Source organism: Myotis lucifugus, unplaced genomic scaffold (genome assembly GCF_000147115.1).
Source record: "Myotis lucifugus unplaced genomic scaffold, Myoluc2.0 scaffold_0, whole genome shotgun sequence".
In the NCBI taxonomy this organism is placed as follows: Eukaryota; Metazoa; Chordata; class Mammalia; order Chiroptera; family Vespertilionidae; genus Myotis; species Myotis lucifugus.
This window is the reverse complement of record NW_005871048.1, coordinates 28,275,739-28,294,635: the sequence shown is the minus strand read 5'-3', so window position 1 is coordinate 28,294,635 and position 18,897 is coordinate 28,275,739. Positions and strand designations below refer to the sequence as shown.

The 18,897-nt window shown below is 40.5% G+C and overlaps 1 protein-coding gene across 1 annotated transcript; it reads left to right on the top strand.

Moving 5' to 3' along the window:
- Nucleotides 1-11,136: 11,136 nt before the first annotated feature.
- Nucleotides 11,137-12,083, top strand: LOC102434227 (mRNA turnover protein 4 homolog). Its single transcript, XM_006081219.3, has one exon. The coding sequence runs from the start codon at nucleotides 11,160-11,162 to the stop codon at nucleotides 11,877-11,879; it is 720 nt and encodes a 239-aa protein (XP_006081281.1). The 5' UTR covers nucleotides 11,137-11,159; the 3' UTR covers nucleotides 11,880-12,083.
- The last annotated feature ends 6,814 nt before the right edge of the window (nucleotides 12,084-18,897 follow it).

The window sequence follows — 18,897 nt, the reverse complement described above, 5'->3', positions numbered from 1 at the left end:
AAGCCACAACCTTGACATATGGGGACGATGCTCCAACTGAGCTACCCAGCCAGGGCCTGGCTAAAATTATTTTTAAAGCTGACATTGCTACCCCTGCTAGTTCAGCCTGCGGACTGAAGGGTCCCGAGTTTGATTCCAATCAAGGGTACATGCCTGGGTTGCAGGCTCAATCCCCAGAAGGGGGAGTGCAGGAGGCAGCTGATCAATGATTCTCTCTCATCACTGATGTTTCTCTCTCTCTGAAATCAATAAAAACACATTAAGAATTCTAAATGTAAAATAAGTTGATTAGAATTTTTTTAAAAAGCTGACATTGCTAAGCATTGTTGAAAAGACTTATACGTAAATGTCCATAGCAGCTTTATTTATAATGGCCCCCAAATGGATACAATCCAAATGTCTATCAACAGGTAAATGGGTAAACAAATTGTGGTATATCCATAAAATGGACTACTACTCAGGATTTAAAAAAAGAATGAGTTATAGATGCATGCAACAACATTGAAAAATCCCAAAAAGCTTATACTAAATTTAATAAAAATAAAAAATAGACCCTAAAGAATACATACTGTTTACAGGAAATTCTGGAAAAAAGCAAAACTAATCTATCATGATAGAAAGTAGATCAATGACTGAGGTTGGGGGTGGAGGGAGGATTGACTGAAAAGGTATTAGGAGGCTTTGGCAAGGGGACAAGTGGATCCTTTGTATATCATAGTGGTGGTTTACTTAAATATATACATTTGTCAAGATTGTACATGTATAATGGGTGCATGTTATTGTATGTAAGCTAAACTCAATATAGGGTTTGTTTTTTAAAAGGTGGCTTCATGAGAAGAAGAATGTAATCCATGGATTTCAGAAAATGGGGGATCTTAGGGTCCATCATTGAAAAGTCTGATATTTTTTCTTCAAACTCAACTCCACTGTGTTGTTACAACTTAAAATGGCTGGCATAGCATCCAGGTTCGCATGATAAGAAAAGTAAAGACGTCACCATGAAATTAAAACTCTGTGGTTCCTGTTAAGCTTATGAGCTAGTACAGAAGTTCTGGCCTTTGTGAACATACAGAGTAGTGTCCTGGAGATTCAATCATCACAAAAATAAAACCCAAAGGGCTGGGGAGGTAATGAAAGGGGGGATGGTGTTAATGTCAACCTGGCTCCTATGCTGGGACTGTTGTTATCTTGCTCTGCATTTATCCAGTGCTGTATTTAGAAAAGATTAAATCAAAACTGTGAAATTAAAACATGATGAGTGACAGTTGTGAGAGACAACAGCTGTGGCATTGGATTTTCATCATGTCAGGCCTGAGATCTGTATATCAGGTCACTTTTTTCCATTGGCACCGATCCTGAAGGACAGAATTGTCTCTCTATTGGCTATTTTCTAACTCACCTGTTGCCTCCATAGAGTAAAAGATTAACAGGATTTTAATGGGAAGTGAGCCATTTCAGGGGTCTGGGTTGATAGGGTCTTCATAGAGCACTTACCATTAGAAATTTAAGCAAAATATTATCTGGTATTATCAGCAATAACAATCATGTGTTATATTCTCATTCTAGGTGGAGAAAACCTTTCTAATCACAACATACACCCACAATTAAAGATCTATACTTTAATTGTGAAGTATACAGCTACATGAAAATATGTTTGAAATAGTCATAAGTAATGTACAGTGAAATAAATCAAAAGTAACTAAAGAATTCAAAGCATAAAGGAAATTTACCTTATTTTTCTTTTTCTTGATAAATACATAATTTCATAGTTATGAAACTATCCCCTTCTTCGAGATAAAGGTATTGATTAATAGTTAAATATCAATATTTAGAGAAACAAACATGATACATCCATACACTGGAACATTATCAGCAATGAAAAGGAGCATACTAGTGGTACATGAAAGAAAAGGAATGAATCTTAAAGGCATTCTGTTAAATGAAAGAAGCCAAATGTAAAAGGCCTGGTAGCATTTATTGGCATTTGGGAAGAGGCAAAAATGGATAGAGGAAAAACAAATCAGTCATTGCCAGGGGTTAGGGGGAGGGTAGGATTTGACTTTAAATTGGTATGTGGAGTCTTTGAGGAATGATGAACTTGTTCTGTATTTTTATTGTGGTGGTGGTTATAGGACTGTTCTGTATTTGTCAAAACTCATAGAACTGTGCACTAAGAAGGCTAAAAATTACTGTATACAAATTATACCTTAATTTTTTAAATCAATATTTTCATACAACCATTCCAGTAAACACATGTTTTAATGTGAAGGAGCTATTAGGTTGTCACAGGTATTGCAGATCTAAAATTCCTCATTAGGCTCCAGATGGACAAAATGAGCCAGCAGGCTGTTTTGTTAATAGAAATCAAACTGGGTAAATAGAGATATTTTAGAAAGGATATAGACCTTATGAAGAGTTGTATATACTATTGTGAATGTTCATTGCATGTGTGTCAGATGTAATAAGTAAATATAAGAGGTATTGAATGTTTGAATTTTGCTTTTTTACATTTGAGAAATTAAGACACTTGATTGAAGGGAAACCAAATGCTCCATGAATGTTTTTAAATTACCTCCATAAATTGTTCAGAGTGTATAGATTGTTTAGCTTATTAATATAATACTAGTTATCCAGCCTGAAAATGAATTAGCACATCTATTTAGTCATCATTCTATTGTAATCTGATTTAATTATTTTTAGTAATATTTCTACATAAGGAGAACTTTAGTATTATTTTGTGGGGTGGCATTTAGTATAACAGTATCTGTAACTAAAAATCAAGAAGGAAATAAAACTTCCTTCTGATCACTTTCCGATTTATGCTAATGGCATTATCACTCTTGCAGTTACTCAGGCTTGAAACTTGGTAGATGTTTTTGATGCCTCCCTCTTCTTTTTCCCACTCATTTGCCAAGTCAGGAGGCTCTTACCTCTGCTTTGTCTTGTATAGTTACCTGTACCCCAGTCACTAGCAACTTCTTGGTGATCACCAAAACTGGATGTACGTATGAGCCAGGGCAAGTATTTAAAAAAAACAACAAACAGATATTTAGGCCCATCCCAGAAGTGCTGCATCAGGATCCCTAAGTAAAGCTCAGAAATCTGTAATTTTTAGAGCTTCCTAGGAAAATGCAGAAGACTGCCTATTTGGACCACCCAAAAAGCTTGCCTTCTCAGAAACTGAGAGATGTAAGAAAGGGTAATAGTGAGATGTGGAAAAAAGACATCAAGATGAATATAAGGTCCTACAGAGAATAGTGAACCAGAGAGAATGATGTTCCCCATTTCCCTACTTTCAGCCACCTACCTCAGAACATCTAACAATCAGGCATTTGCCCCAATCAAAAATAAACAACAACAACAACAAAAACACACTGAAGATTCTTATCTAGAGGCATTGAATAAACTGTCTGGGGACACTGTGGCAGCTAGTAGTACCCTAGAATAAAATCATTCTGGAATTTGAGGACCTAGGGCAGGGTGGGCAAACTTTTTGACTCGAGGGCCACAGTGGGTTCTTAAACTGGACCAGAGGGCCGGAACAAAAGCATGGATGGAGTGTTTGTGTGAACTAATATAAATTCAAAGTAAACATCATTACATAAAAGTGTACAGGTCATGCCGAACCGGTTTGGCTCAATGGATAGAGCGTCGGCCTGCAGACTCAAGGGTCCCGGGTTCGATTCCAGTCAAGGGCATGTACCTTGGTTGCGGGCGCATCCCCACTGGGGGGCGTGCAGGAGGCAGCTGGTCGATGTTTCTCTCTCATCGATGTTTCTAGCTCTCTATCCCTCTCCCTTCTTCTCTGTAAAAAATCAATAAAATATATTTAAAAAAAAAAAAGTCTACAGGTCTTTTTTTTTTTTTTTTTAGTTTTATTCATTTCAAACGGGCCGGATCCGGCCCGCGGGCCATAGTTTGCCCACGGCTGACCTAGGGGCTTATGTGTCCTAAATTAATACCTTTCTCAGTGATGGTGAACCTTTTGAGCTCGGTGTGTCAGCATTTTGAAAAACCCTAACTTAACTCTGGTGCTGTGTCACATATAGAAATTTTTTTATATTTGCAACCATAGTAAAACAAAGATTTATATTTTTGATATTTATTTTATATATTTAAATACCATTTAACAAAGAAAAATCAACCAAAAAAATGAGTTCGCGTGTCACCTCTGACACGCGTGTCATAGGTTCGCCATCACTGGCCTTTCTGATGCCTCTTTCTAAATATAAAAACACAACCAAGGATTCCTAGATATTTGAAGACAACCTACAAAATGAAAGAAACACATCAATAGGAAACCTGGCATAAAGAGATATAAATAATTTAGGGAACAAAAAAGTTTGTTTTTAAAAAAAATAAAGCTCTAAACTTTTCAGAGATATTCAAGCAGATAGGATCTATATAAATAAAAGGCTAATATGCTAAGTGTCCGTCTGGGTAATGACATCACGTAGCAATGCCCGGCTTCCTCTCCCTAGTGACTAGCCTCCTTGCAGTTTCTTCAGCCCAGGAACACGACTTGCTTTATACCCAGATGGAAACATTTTACACTTTAACCAAATGTCTGGGAAGGGTTTTCCCATTCCTCATCTCATTTGATCCTCACAGAAGTCCTGGAGTAGGTAGATAGGAGACTCAGTGGAATCCTATTTTCTTCTCATTAGCCGGAAAATGGAGATTTAGAAACTTGACCCGACTGAAAAGAAGTAAGAAATGATGGACCTTGAAAATGACTTCAGGTTTTCTCACTGTGCAGAATATAGTCAAACACTACTGCAGTTAAATATTTCACCCTTTGTTCTCCCTGTGTGATCTACAATAATAATCTGCTTCGTGTTGATATTTACTGCTGTGTTGCTGACAATTACCTGAAAAAGGAAAGAGAAATTGGGGTGCTTTACTGGGCTGGAAAAAGTTTAGCTACATTAGAAAGCAGGTCTAATTAAGCAAGTTTATTCTATATCTATAAAAGGCTAAGTTGACTCGCGCATGCACGACAAATATAAGTCTCTCACTGGCGCTAATTACACACGTGTGTTTCAATCTGTCATTGTCGATTGTGAATTTGGTTGACACTTCTATTATAGAGAAAGGGCAAATAGCGATATTAAAATATTTCTTCTAATTCATTTCCTTTCAATGTGCACAAATTCATGCACTGGGCCACTAGTCCTATATAATAAAAGTGTAATATGCTAAGTGTCTGGCCGTCCATTCAACCAATCAAAGTGTAATATGATAATAATATGCTAAGGCTGCTCAACTGCTTGCTATGATGTGCACTGACCAGCAGGGGGCAGACGCTCCGACCGGTAGGTTAGCTTGCTGCTGGGGTCTGGCCGATCTGGACTGAATGAGAAGGGCCAGACATGCCCTGGAGCCCTCCCACAGTCCCTCAATAAAAGCATATTTTTTAAAAAAGAAAAAAATAAGCCACACGAAAAGATAGAAGAAACTTAGAGTTGGGGCTTCCAATCAAGAAGGTGGAGTAGATAAATGTAGTACTTGCATACTTCCACAACCACATCAAAATTAAACTAAACTGCACTGGCTGGGTAGCTCAGTTGGTTAGAGCATCTGCCTGATATGCCAAGGTTGGGTGTTCAATCCCAGGTCAGGGCACATATAAGAATCAACCAATTCATAAATATGTGGAACAACAAACCAATGTTTCTCTCTCTCTCTCTCTCTCTCTCTCGCTCTCGCTCTCGCTCTCACTCTTTTTCTCTCAAATCAATAAATTTAATAAAATAAAATATTTAAACTACAGTACAACCATCATTCAGAACTGCCTGAAGTCTAGCTAAATAGAAGTCCTCTAACTAAACATATAAAAAAGAAGTCACATCAAGACTGGTAGGAGGGTTAAAAATGAAAACAACCTAGTTCCATGCCTATTTGTGGTGATTAAAAATCAGGAGGGATATCTTGGTTGAGGAGTTACCCCCCCACCCCCCAAAGGAGTGAGGAGTCCCAGCACCACATCAGGACTCCACACCAGGTTCCAGTGCCAAGAAAAGTCCCCATAATTTCTGGCTGTGAAAAATGATAGAGCTTGTGGTTGAGTGAGACAGAAGCCTTCTAGAGTCCTGAGCATTCCTCTTAAAGGGCTCAGGCATGAACTTACTGAGACTCACTCACTCTGAGCTCTAGCACTGGGGCAGTCGCTTGAAAAGCACCAGGAACATATGGGGAAGAACTGGGCTGCAGGACAAGGGCTGGAGGGGCAGCTTTCTTTCAGACCGAAGTGGTGACAGAGGCCATTGTTTCTTTGCTGAGCCCTCCCCAACAGAGCCAGCAGGCAAGCACCGTATCTGAGTCTCCATCAACCTGGCCAACAGTGTTTGCCCTGCCTCGGTGATTCCCTGAGAACCCACCCTACCCAACATGGGGTTCCACCCAAGCCATTTCCAAGACAAATGGCCTGTCTTGGCTCATGCTTCGGACTTTCCTAAAATCTCTCAAAGGTTCACTAACCCCAAACAAGCAGCATCTGGCCTCAGTGTTCCATGTATTCCTGCTAATTAGCCCCAGGCCCAGCTCCATAGGCAACTGACCTCAGTTTGCAGCTTGACCTCTCCTGGGTATCTCCAAGCCCAGCACAAGTAGCAGCCATCTGCATATCATTCTATAGCTCATGCTGGGTGGTCCCGAGCAGTGTACAGGCAGCAGTTGTTCTTGGCTTGCACCTCCTGGGAGGCCCCAGAACATGGTGGACAGCTTCAGAACACATTGAAGCAAAATCCAATCACCTCTACAAGTGACACATTCAAGGGGTGGACTCAGCAGGCACCAACCAGAGTCCTGCTGAAGCGAGTACTGCTCTATGGGGGTGGTCCTGGCACAGCAGATCCTCCACAGTGGTCATGGATGAGTGAAAAGGTGAAGGAAGTAAGAAGTACAAATTGGTAGTTGCAGAATAGTCATGGTGATGTAAAGTACAGCGTGGGGAATATAATTAATAATATTGTATGCCCTAGCTGGTTTGGCTCAATGGATAAAGCGTTGGCTTGGAGACTGAAGGGTCCCAGGTTTGATTCCGGCCAAGCGCACATGCCTGGGTTGCGGGCTCGATCCCCAGTCGGGGGCATGCAGGAGGCAGCCAATCAATGATTTTCTCTCATCATTGATGTTTCTATCTCTCTCTCCCTCTCCCTTCCTCTCTGAAATCAATAAAATATATTTTTAAAAATATTGTAATAACTATGTATGGTGTCAGATGGGTACTAAATTTATCAGGGTTCATAAGTTATATAAATGTCTAATCACTGGTTATATACCTGAAACTAATATAATTTTGTACATCAACTGTAATCAATAAATAAAATATTATTTTTTTAAAAAGAAACTTAGAATTTACCTAGAGATTCAAGATTTAATTAATAGCAGTTACAGAAAAAGTTCAGAGAAAATGGAGAAAGAAAACATTTAAAGAGAGCCATGAGTCCTCAAATTGAAATTTTCTGCTAAGTTATAAGTAGAATAAATGTTTTAAATGCCTACAACTAGAAACAACACCATAAAATTACAGAAAGCTTGGAATAAAGAGAAGAAATTCAAAGGTTGGAGAGGATAAAATAAAAGATTGAAATCCAGGCTTTGATCTGCTTTTTCATCTGCAATACTATTAAAATAAAATGAAACAAAAAAAAATAATGAAACAGTGCTTTCAAGTTATTTGAAAAAAAAATATTTCCAATCAAGAATTATATACTCATCTTAAATACCAATTAACTTTAAAGGTAGAATAAAAATATTTTCAGGTACGCAGGAGCTAGTATGTTTATTTCCCAGGTACTTTCTTTTTAAAAGATACTTGAGAGTGGAGGAAATAAGTTAAGGAACAAAGATATGGGATCTAAAAAACAGTGGCTCTAACTTATTAATGCAATGCACAGGAGTCTCAGAGTGATAGCTGTGCAAGAGGCCTATAGAGCAATCAATTCAGAGGCTAAAGGAATACCAGAAGCAGGAGGTATCCTAGCAAATGAAGTTTCCAATGACCAAGTAGTATATTTGACAATTTTGGAAAAAAATATTGGAGACAGAGAGGATTATAAACTTTAGAAAAAAACAATAATAGAAAAGGAAATGTAATCATAATCATACTGTACCACTTTCTCTATTATCTATATAGTCTAAATAATGTATATATTGTTTAAGAATTTTCTATTTCAGTGTCAAACTTGTAGACAAACCCCAGAATAGTTAGATATGTAAATGTTATCAATCCCAATAGGCAAAAAGAAACATATAGATGACAGATTTAATACAAACAAAAAAAAAGAGAAGTGAAGAGAAAGATGGGCAGCATATATTCCCCCCGAACAAGTAAAATACAATAGTCCCCCCTTATCTGCTGGGCTACATTCCATAACCCACACTGGAAGCCTGCAACTGCAGATAATATTGAACCCTACATCTATTTTCTATTTTCCTATACATATATACCTACCATAAAGTTTAATTTATAAATTAGGCACAGTAAGAGATTAGCAATAGCTAGTACTAAGATAGAACAGTTATAACAATATACTATAATAAAAGTTACATGAATGCAGTCTCAAAATATGATATTGTATGGTACTCACCCTTCTTGTGATGATGTGAGATGTTACAACTGCCTGTGTGATAAGGTGGAGGGAGGTGAATAACGTAGGCATTGTGACATAGCGTTAGGTTAGTATACTAGTAAGGGTTACTTGAACACATGCACAGTGAGCCGGCAACAGTCCACCTGATAATGGATATGGCTACCAAGTGACTAAGCAGTGGGTAGCGTATACGCCAAAGGGATGAGTCATGTTCAAGGCAAGATTTCATCATGCTACTCAGAAGTGTGCAACTTAAAACTTATGAATTGTTTATTGGTTGAATATTCCATTTAATATTTCTGGACCATGATTGATGGTGGGTAACTGAAACTACAGAAAGCAAAAGATAGATATAGGTGGACTAGTGCATTCATATTGTCTGCTATTGATTTAAAAATCTTTTCAGGCTTAAATATTTTACTTAACATCATAGGTGATAGAATCCTCACCTATCATAAATATGAAACAAGGATAATATAGTTCCAGAAACATAATATGCAGTATATAAATGCCACTTCTTAATCTTGATTTAAAAAACTATTGAACAATTATATTTAGGTACAATATGTTCACCATGATATTCATGATTCACTATAATTTCAAAACAGCTATTGAGGGGCCTTACTCTCCCTGTATGCTCCCTACTCCAGCCAATCGGTGAAACCATATCCACCATGCAACCATTGGCACAAGCATATGAAAGGAAGGAGACTGGAGAGAGGAAAGAGTAAGGGTTTTGAGAAGCTAGTATACTTGGATCAAATTAAATTTCATCAGTAGAACTCAAATGGAAAACATTTACTGTTGGCTACCATGACAGCTTTAGACTATTGTTTGCTTGCAGAGAAAAGATCACAGTTAGCCTGGCATAAAAGGGACTCTGTTTCAATTAGCCCTCTGGAAAAATAGCTCTCCTTAGAAACTTTGGAGTACTTTTCTTTAATCTCCCTAATATTGCAAATATCATGACAATCCAAATGAGGACTTGGAGGCAACATAAAGAAGATTACTGCCCTGACTGGTTTTGCTCAGTGGATAGAGCGTCGGCCCATGGACTAAGCAGAGGTTCGCGAACAATGAAAATACATCCTGCATATCAGATATTTACATTATGATTCATAACAGTAGCAAAATTACAGTTATGAAGTAGCAACGAAAATTTTATGGTTGGGGGTCACCACAACATGAGGAACTGTATTAAAGGGCCACGGCATTAGGAAGGTTGAGAACCACTGGAAAGGGTCCCAGGTTCGATTCCGGTCAAGGGCATGTACCTTGGTTGCAGGCACATCCCCAGTGGGGGGTGTACAGGAGGCAGCTGATGGATGTTTCTCTCTCATTGATTTTTCTAACTCTCTATCCCTCTCCCTTCCTTTCTGTAAAAAAATCAATAATATATATATATATTTATTTTTTTAAAAGATTACTGGTGCTTACAAGTAGCATAACAAGAGTGACTTCTCTATTTTGCACCCCCTGGCAATTTGGGTGGTTCAGAAGGGAAGATTGATTCAGCTTGAAATACAGGCAATAATGATATCTGGTAAAAACAATAGAAACAAACTGAAAAGATCTTTGTTATGTTTCAAAAGTACATATTTTACTTATCATGAATGCAGACTATTATTTCAGGTTGTCTTATTGGGGTGATTGCAGGCAATGTGTGTTCTCCCCATCAATATTTTTGTAGCAGTTGCATTCCTTTTGTTATAAGCAATAGAAACCAACTGGGGCTAATTCTTGGCCCCATAAAAAAATAATTAACAATAAATTATAATAAAATGAAAAATAAAAATCTAGCTCAGCCAGCGTGGCTCAGTGGTTGAATGTCGACTTGTGAATCAGGAGGTCACAGTTCAATTCCCCATCAGGGCACATGCCCAGGTTGCAGGCTCGATCCCCAGTGTGGGGTGTGCAGGAGGCAGCTGATTGATGGTTCCCTCTCTCTCTCCCTCTCCTTTCCTCTTTGAAATCAATAATAAAAATATATTTTAAAACAACAACAACCAAAAAATAACAATAAAGGAAACAGTGCAAACTGAGAGATGAGTAATCACCATAACAGAACAATACAGGCCAACTACCCTGGAATTAATAAAGTTTCTATTGTACTTGGGAATAGTGGCCATTTGCAAAGGTCCAGATCAGCCGTGGGCAAACTATGGCCCGCGGGCCGGATCCGGCCCGTTTGAAATGAATAAAACTAAAAAAAAAAAAAAGACCGTACCCTTTTATGTAATGATGTTTACTTTGAATTTATATTAGTTCACACAAACACTCCATCCATGCTTTTGTTCCGACCCTCCGGTCCAGTTTAAGAACCCATTGTGGCCCTCGAGTCAAAAAGTTTGCCCACCCCTGGTCCAGATACTAACATTCAGAGCTTTTCACTGCCTATTTAGGGGCTTCACCTTCAAAGAAATGTTTCTTTAGGTTTGGGGTCTGGGTCAGGAGTGTTTTAAGGTTCTGTGGGTAATTCCAATGCCAAGTCAGGTTTGGGCAATATTAGTCTGAAATTAAAAAGTTTACAGGTGGCCTTCCGCTGCACGTGCCTGTGGAGAGATGCCCAAGTCCAAGCGCGACAAGAAAGTTTCCTTAACCAAAACTGCAAAGAAAGGCTTGGAACTGAAACAGAACCTGATAGAAGAGCTTCGGAAATGTGTGGACACGTACAAGTACCTGTTCATCTTCTCCGTGGCCAACATGAGGAACAGCAAATTGAAGGACATTCAGAACGCCTGGAAGCACAGCCGGATGTTCTTTGGCAAAAACGAAGTGATGATGGTGGCCTTAGGTCGAAGCCCAGCCGATGAGTACAAAGACAACCTACATCAGGTCAGCAAGAAGTTGAGGGGTGAAGTTGGTCTCCTTTTCACCAATCGCACTAAGGAGGAAGTGAATGAATGGTTCACGAAATTTGCGGAAATGGACTATGCCCGAGCTGGAAACAAAGCAACGTTCACCGTGAACCTGGACCCGGGGCCCCTGGAGCAGTTCCCGCACTCCATGGAGCCACAGCTGAGGCAGCTCGGCCTGCCCACCGCCCTCAGGAAGGGTGTAGTGACCCTGCTGTCCGACTATGAGGTGTGCAAGGAGGGCGATGTGTGGACCCCAGAGCAGGCCCGCGTCCTGAAGCTTTTCGGGTATGAGATGGCTGAATTCAAGGTGACCATCAAATACATGTGGGATGCACAGTCCGGAAGGTTCCAACAGATGGGAGATGACTTGCCAGAGAGCGCGTCCGAGTCAGCAGAAGAATCAGAGGAAGATGACGACTGCTGACGGGCACGTGGGACTGAGGGCCTCCCGGCCGTGCCAGGTGTCATCTTGACCACACTGGACTGGCGCCGCCCCTCTTGGGAGAGCAGCTGTTTGTTTTGCTGTGATGAAGACGAGAGGGCGATAGGGACAGACTGTTTCCCTACAAAGAGTAACTGTCTGCAGGGTGTCTCCCTGTAGATGGCAAAGGAACTTTTCTCAGAAAAACAGGCCTTTGGGTTTGGACTTTTTTCGGATTCCTAGGGTTCCTTTTGTTCACCACCTGAGTCAGCTTCCAGCACTAGTTCCTGCGAGACTTCTGGGCACAGGAGAGCAGCCTCGGGGCTTCTCTTCCCTGGCCCTCAGTGCCCTTGCCTGAAACAGGTTCGCTGAGAAAATTGGGCACCTTGGCCCTGACTGGCATGGCTCAGTTAGTTGCGCATCATCCCGTACTCGGAGAGGTTGCTGGTTCCATTCCCAGTCAGGGCACATGCCCAGGTTGTGGGCTCAATCCCCAGTAGGGGGCAGGCAAGAGGCAGCTGATTGATGTTTCTCTCTATGCCCCTTCCTCTAAAATCAATAAAAACATTTTATAAAAAAAAAAAAAGTTTACAGGTACCTCATTTAATTGTATACCGAAATTTCTAATTAAAAGGAAAAAATCTATATTAATATACCAATAAAGCAAACACAATACTATATATAAACCAGTTTTAGAAATATGATTGTCTGATATCAGAACTTCAAAATCAGTTTTAGAACAGTGTTCTCCATTGAAAAGATTTCGTCAAGAGTCTTCACAGAATAATGTCTCACACACTCATCCTAGCCAGTAGTTTTCAAACCTACGTGTCCACAGGAATCCCCGATGGGCTGCTTAATAAGATCAGTTTCCAGGCCCCACCCCAGGACATTCGGATTCCGTAGTTCCCAGTGCATTTTTGCCAAGTATCCCCAGCACTTTCCATGCCGCGGCCCATGGCGGTTGATGCAGAAATACTGCCTGCTGCTCTCCATGTTGAACCCTGGACAAGAAGAAATGAGCATGACTCCAGAATCCAGCTTTTAGCCATCTAAAGGGCCTTTCAAAGGTAGTGAAAATGAGCCTGGCATCTATCAGCAACCGAGATGGCAGATAAGAACATCTTTATGAAGTGTTCCCTGCTTTTTACAGTCACTCAAGGCCCACGCATGATGCCCAGTTCCAACCTGATTTGCATCGCCGCAATAGTGGGTCTGTGCCAAGCATGGCCATCAAACATACTGAAAAGATAACCTGACAAAATGGGAGACAACAGTAGGACCTGAGCTTGGTAGGACAGAAGCAACATCCGAGTGTAGGTCCTCTCTAAGTCATTGTGGAAGGAGATGTTAGGGATTTGTTCCAATAAGCCTTTACGGAAAGAATTTGATTCGTGGACTGTTTAGCTCTTAAAGTCAAAGAAAACAACGCCAGTCCGTTCCCTGCTTGGTCAGAATTCAAAAGCTGTAAAATCTGCCCCGCTCTGTTCAAAGCAGCGGGACAGCCCGCCTGCGGGAAGGGAGCAGGCAGCAGGGGTCTGCGCGGCCGGGCGGAGCGCTCCGCGGGCGCTGGCGGGGAAGCCACCAGCTGCAGGGCGGTGAGTCAGCGCTGAGTCACGCTGCGCTACGTGCGGCCCGGGCGGCGGAGGCCAGGATCTCGGCCGCCAAGTCAGCGGAGCTGGGGCTTCCTGGAAGCCCCTTCCCGCCCCGTCCCAGCAGGGCCCTGCCGCACACACTGGCCTGCACGCACGGCCTCCTGCCGCAGCCGGCGACATCCAGGGTTCAGCAGCGAGGGGAAGGGTCGCACGTGACCGCTGGTAACAGAGTCCAGGCGGATGCTTCGTTCCCATGTGTTTCCTCAAAACGGAGATTCCAGTTGCTCGGACTTTTTTCGTGTTTGTTAGCTTTTTCATTTCTTTCTTTCTTTCTTTCCCCACCTCCCTTATTCCCCCCCCCCCGCCCCCTTTTTCCTGGCAAGGGAGTAGCACGTTGATCTTTTTACAGCTTCCAATATTTTAAATGAAGCACAAGAAGACTGGATTAATAAAACATGTGTTGAAAATTAGGCATCAAATCATCACTGTTTGGGGATCTAAAATTATAATGTGGCCACAGTTGCAGCTTTGAATGCTGGGTAGCTGGGGGGAAAGACTTATTAACTGTTCTGATTTGCCTTTTGTTAGTTAAAAAAAAAATCTTTGCTATTTAGTCCAATCACCTTTTCTAATTACTAAATTATTATAAAGACGAGACATTTGATAATAATTTGATGTGGGGCTACCAAAGAACAGGGGAGAGATGTCTTTGTGGGCCCTCTACTTTTTAATTAACATTCAGTTGTCCTGAAGTAAAAATTATACCTTGTTGGTCTTACAAAATATTAGCGGCAGTAATTACATCTGTGCTGAAAGTTGATAGCAGCTATTATGGCATTAAAGGTAGCTAGTCAGTGAGATAGCCCTGGTACAGGTGGGGGAATGATTGCTTAGGGGCAGTTGGAGGATGATTTTCAAGACAGCATCAGACCAGGTCTATAGAAGTTGTTCTGCCAGATGCTGCCCATTGTTCTGCTTCTTTGGGAGAATTATATCCGTCATCCCTGTGCGTGTGAGATGATGCAAAACATTGGAGTGGCTCTCACGCTTCTTGCAGAGAAGGAGACTATGATTTGAGGTTGAATTGACTCACAGAGGTTACAGAAAAGCGTGAGTACCCTTTTTTTTTTAAGGAGGAAAAATCCACCAAACAAAATAAGGAAACGTGACAATTTGAGAGATGTGAGAGCCCAGCAAAGCAAAATGAGTAGTATGGACCAGAAATGGAATCTAATATACCATATTCTCATATAGAATATTTTAAAAGTTAACTACATATATGCATCATTGCATGTTTTAAAAACTGTGCCTGGTTCTGATTTATTGTTATTAGCCTATCCATATTTATCTTGGCACTTATGAAGTTAGACAAACTTCAGTTTGAAACACAAGTTCACTTTATAACAGTGTGAACTTGGGCTACTAAGCTTCAGTTTCTTCCTTTGTGAAATGGAAATTATAATCACTATTTCATGGGTTTATAGGCAGGATTAAAAGTGATGATGCCTGTAAAAGTTTAGCACAATGCCAAGCACATTTTTAAAAATCCCCTCAGTAAATGAAAGCTTGTTTCCTGTTATTATTATTGAATTTCATGAAACTATTGATTAAGTCATAAAGAGTTGGTATTTTGTCCAGATCATAGAACTAGTAAAAGCTTTGGGAACATACATCACAAACATGTTGGTTCAGTGACCTTGAGCAAGATCCTTGGGTAACTTTGTAAAACACCTGGGTGAGTGTTTAATGTTCTTTATGAGAAGAATGTACCTACAATCATCAGTTGGCTGGAAGACTGGTAAAGTGATTCAGAATAGCCTTTGCTTCTGTTCTCAGTGAGCACAACTTGACAAAGTAGTAGAGCAGTCAGTAGGCAGAGAGAATATAGTATTTGCTCTTTAGCTTATAAATCAACTCTCTTGACATGCAGTAATTCATTATTTTGTGGATATAGAAATTTGGTTCTTTCCGTATGTAAAGCAATAAGACACTTCTATGGACTGATCTCCCAACAACCTCTCCAAGCAGCTCTGAACCCTATTCATAAGAGGATATAGTCATTCTCTTGACATAATAAAATAAATATTTCTTTTAGAATTACCACTAACAGAAAGCAACTGCTTTGTAAATGATTGAAGTCTTGTATTTACAGAATCAAGAGGTGACCATGGTCACTCAAGCAACTGCATTTTATGGGAATTATTTGCTATTATGATTTTCTATTTATTTCCTTTCATAAACATATTCAGTCTCTGCAGTCTTCAGTATTAGATCCTTGAGACTGAATAATGAACAAGACAGGGCCCTGATCATAGAAGTTATGTTCTGGTAGGGAAAACACACATTTTAAACGTTAAGAAACAGCCCTGGCCGGTGTGGTTAAGTGATTAGAGCGTTGGCCCATACACTGAAGGGTCGAGGGTTCATTATATTCCTGGTCAATGGCACATACCTAGGTTGTAGGTTTGATCCTGGCCCTGGTTGGGGTGCTGGTTGATGTGTCTCTCTCACGACTATATTCGCTCTCGCTCTCCCTCTCTTTTCCTCCCTCCACTCCCCAAAAGCAATGGAAAAATTATCCTCAGATGAGGATTAACAAAACAAACAAAAGTTAAGAAACAATCAAATTCAATAAGTATCAAAAATTCTCCAAAAACTGATAAGTGCTAGAAAGAAATATTCACAGGGTGCTACCTTAGAGAATAGCAGAGGAAATTTATTTATTTATTTATTTATTTATTTATTTATTTATTTATTTATTTATAATCTTTATTGTTGAAAGTATTACATATGTTCCTTTTTTCCCCCCCATTGACCCCTTCTATCCCACTCTGATCCTCCACCCCAGGCCTTCACCACCCTATTGTCTGTGTCCATGGGTTATGCATATATGCATATAAGTTCTTTGGTTGATCACTTCCCATCTACCCACCCTCTCCCGCCTTCCCTCAGAGGGAAATTACTTAGGTGACCTCTGGAGGAGGTGACATAGCCAAAACTGGAAGGGTGAGAAGGTTGCACAATGCAGGGAGAGGGCACACAGCAAGCGCAAAAACCTTGAGTGGAGAAGCACCTTGGCTTGGTCAAAGAGCAGCAGGTGAAGATGGGTAACATAACCTGAGGTCTGAGAAATAAGTAAGCCAGATGCTGCAGAGCCTTGAAAGCTATATTGTAAACAGTTTGGATTACATACTCAGTAAAATTGGTAGCCACTGAAAGGTTTTCAGCAGGGGATTTCATGGTGTGATTTACACTGTCAGATTACTGCTGTGTGGAGAGTGCATTGCAGAGAACAGGAATAGAATGGGGGTGCCTGGAGTATACATGCAACAATGGATAATGAAGGCTGATATTGGAGCAATGGAAGTAAAGAGAAGTGGATGCATCTGAGATATATGCTGGAGATAGAAGAGCCAGAATGAGCTGATAGGTTGGCATGAGACTCAAGAACAATAGGAGTCAAAGATGACCTCCACTTTTCTGGGTGTTGAGCATTTGTGGAGTCACGAGGTCTTGATGTTGTGTCCCTGGCCAATATTTAAAGTCAAGAGTTCTAACACACAGGTGGACATATGTTCACACACATACACATATATGTGAAAACACCCACTGCCACTTGTGAAAATAGAAGTGTAAGCTGAAAGGATTAAATGCAATATCAGAATTGTGTGAGCCAGTGCTTCAGTGAGTGCCCCAGATTAAGGTAATCTCGACCTCTTGCCACAGGCGATTGCAAGGCACTCACCGATTCTAAACAGAAGTCAGTGAAAAGGCAAGTGTCTGATAGATCCCAGTAGTATAATTGTGAGAACACATCAGGGTGTAAGGGGTGGCAGTCATCACAGTTTACGAACCTGCTTTTGTAGGCAGTTTAAAGTAGATTATAAAAAATATTCCCTTTTAATCAGATCAACAAGGAATAATGACCGTTTATGTCATGTCTTGTCTATGTCCAAGGAAGAATAAACATGACTTCCTGCCCTGATTTGAATCATCCCAGCACCCCATTTTCCTCAGGGAAAGAGAATCTCTGAGGATATTGTCCATGAAATACATAAAGGAATAGCCATGGGCACCACCTACCGTGTAATCTACTTTAGAAAACGAAGTCAAAAGAGGAATTCTAGTGCCTAACAGGACTGTCCTTGACCATGGTCTTTCCCTTGAATAAGCCCAGGAAGTAACCTTTCCGGGTACCCTGGGAAGCCTGGCAGGCCTGGACCCCACCCAGGCTTTTTAGGCCTCCTTTGTCTCTCAGGTCTGAAGTCGGAGAGGGCTGCATTGAGGTGATGAAAGCCTTCCCTCCAGCCCTCTTGAGAAAGAAACAATGTTGATGGGAGGATTCTACACTGGAGGGATGGTGATGGTGATGATCTAATCTTTTGTCCCAAACCAAGATATTCCTAGATCTACTCTGGGATTTTTCGTAGCCAGACTGAAGTATAAACTGGCATTCTTCCCAGTAGACCAGGGCATGTTTTAAGTCTCATCAGCAATTCCACAGACAGTGAGGAAACTTGAGTAATAGCCAAAAACAAAAACAAAAAAACCCAGACTCTTTCCCATGGCTTCAACTGTCAGAGATGTCAGAGTTGCCTTTAGAGTTAAAAATGATCATTTGCAACTTTGTATGTGTTTACTCCACAAGTGTAAAAACATGTTTTTATAAGTGTGAGTGGAGAATGAATGGTTCACTACCATTTCTAGTTGAGTTCTGAAGAATACAGCAACTTCTGAGTTTTCTAATAACATGTATATGCCAAGGGACATTTATCCTTACTAATAATTGTAGAAAAAAAAACCCACAGTCCTGTTTACTAAAGTACTTGCCACATGTTGACTTATATACAATTTTTCTTTTCAGTAATGTAATAAGGAGAAGGAAAAGACCTGTGTGGGAGGGCATGCCTAATTCAGCTGACATCTTTCATCTGCCAACCCTTTGCCTCTAAACTGCACACTTTGAAGGAGAGAACTTCCTAGCTAACGTTGGTTTTCCTTCAGGATCTAGGAGAAAGGATCAGAGACCCAAATGAATTATATGTCTATCTTGAATAAAATCTAGAGACCCAGGGTAAAAATGCTATCATCCACAATTCACATTACTGTAAGGAATGGCTGTAGTAAACAATAAACAAAATGATTCACCATGTAAATAAAATCAGTTCTGGTTAATGATAAACACATCATTTGCATAATTCTTTGTCCTTCAACAGTGCACTAGCATTACATAATACCCCTTTGAGGCAAGGGAACATAGTACATTATCCCCCTTTTAAAGATAAGTTAATTGAGTCCAAGATTAGATGCTTTCTTTGAGGCCCAAAGAATAAGCAAAGACTTGATTATGTCCTTGCTCCCAAAATACAACCGGGACCATTAGCCCCTGTGGCTTGTTGTTTTATTTCCTGGGGTGTGGGATTACT

Bases quoted from the DNA above. Each gene is read 5' to 3' on its own strand.
- LOC102434227 (XM_006081219.3), top strand. From the start codon at position 11,160: ATGCCCAAGTCCAAGCGCGACAAGAAAGTTTCCTTAACCAAAACTGCA.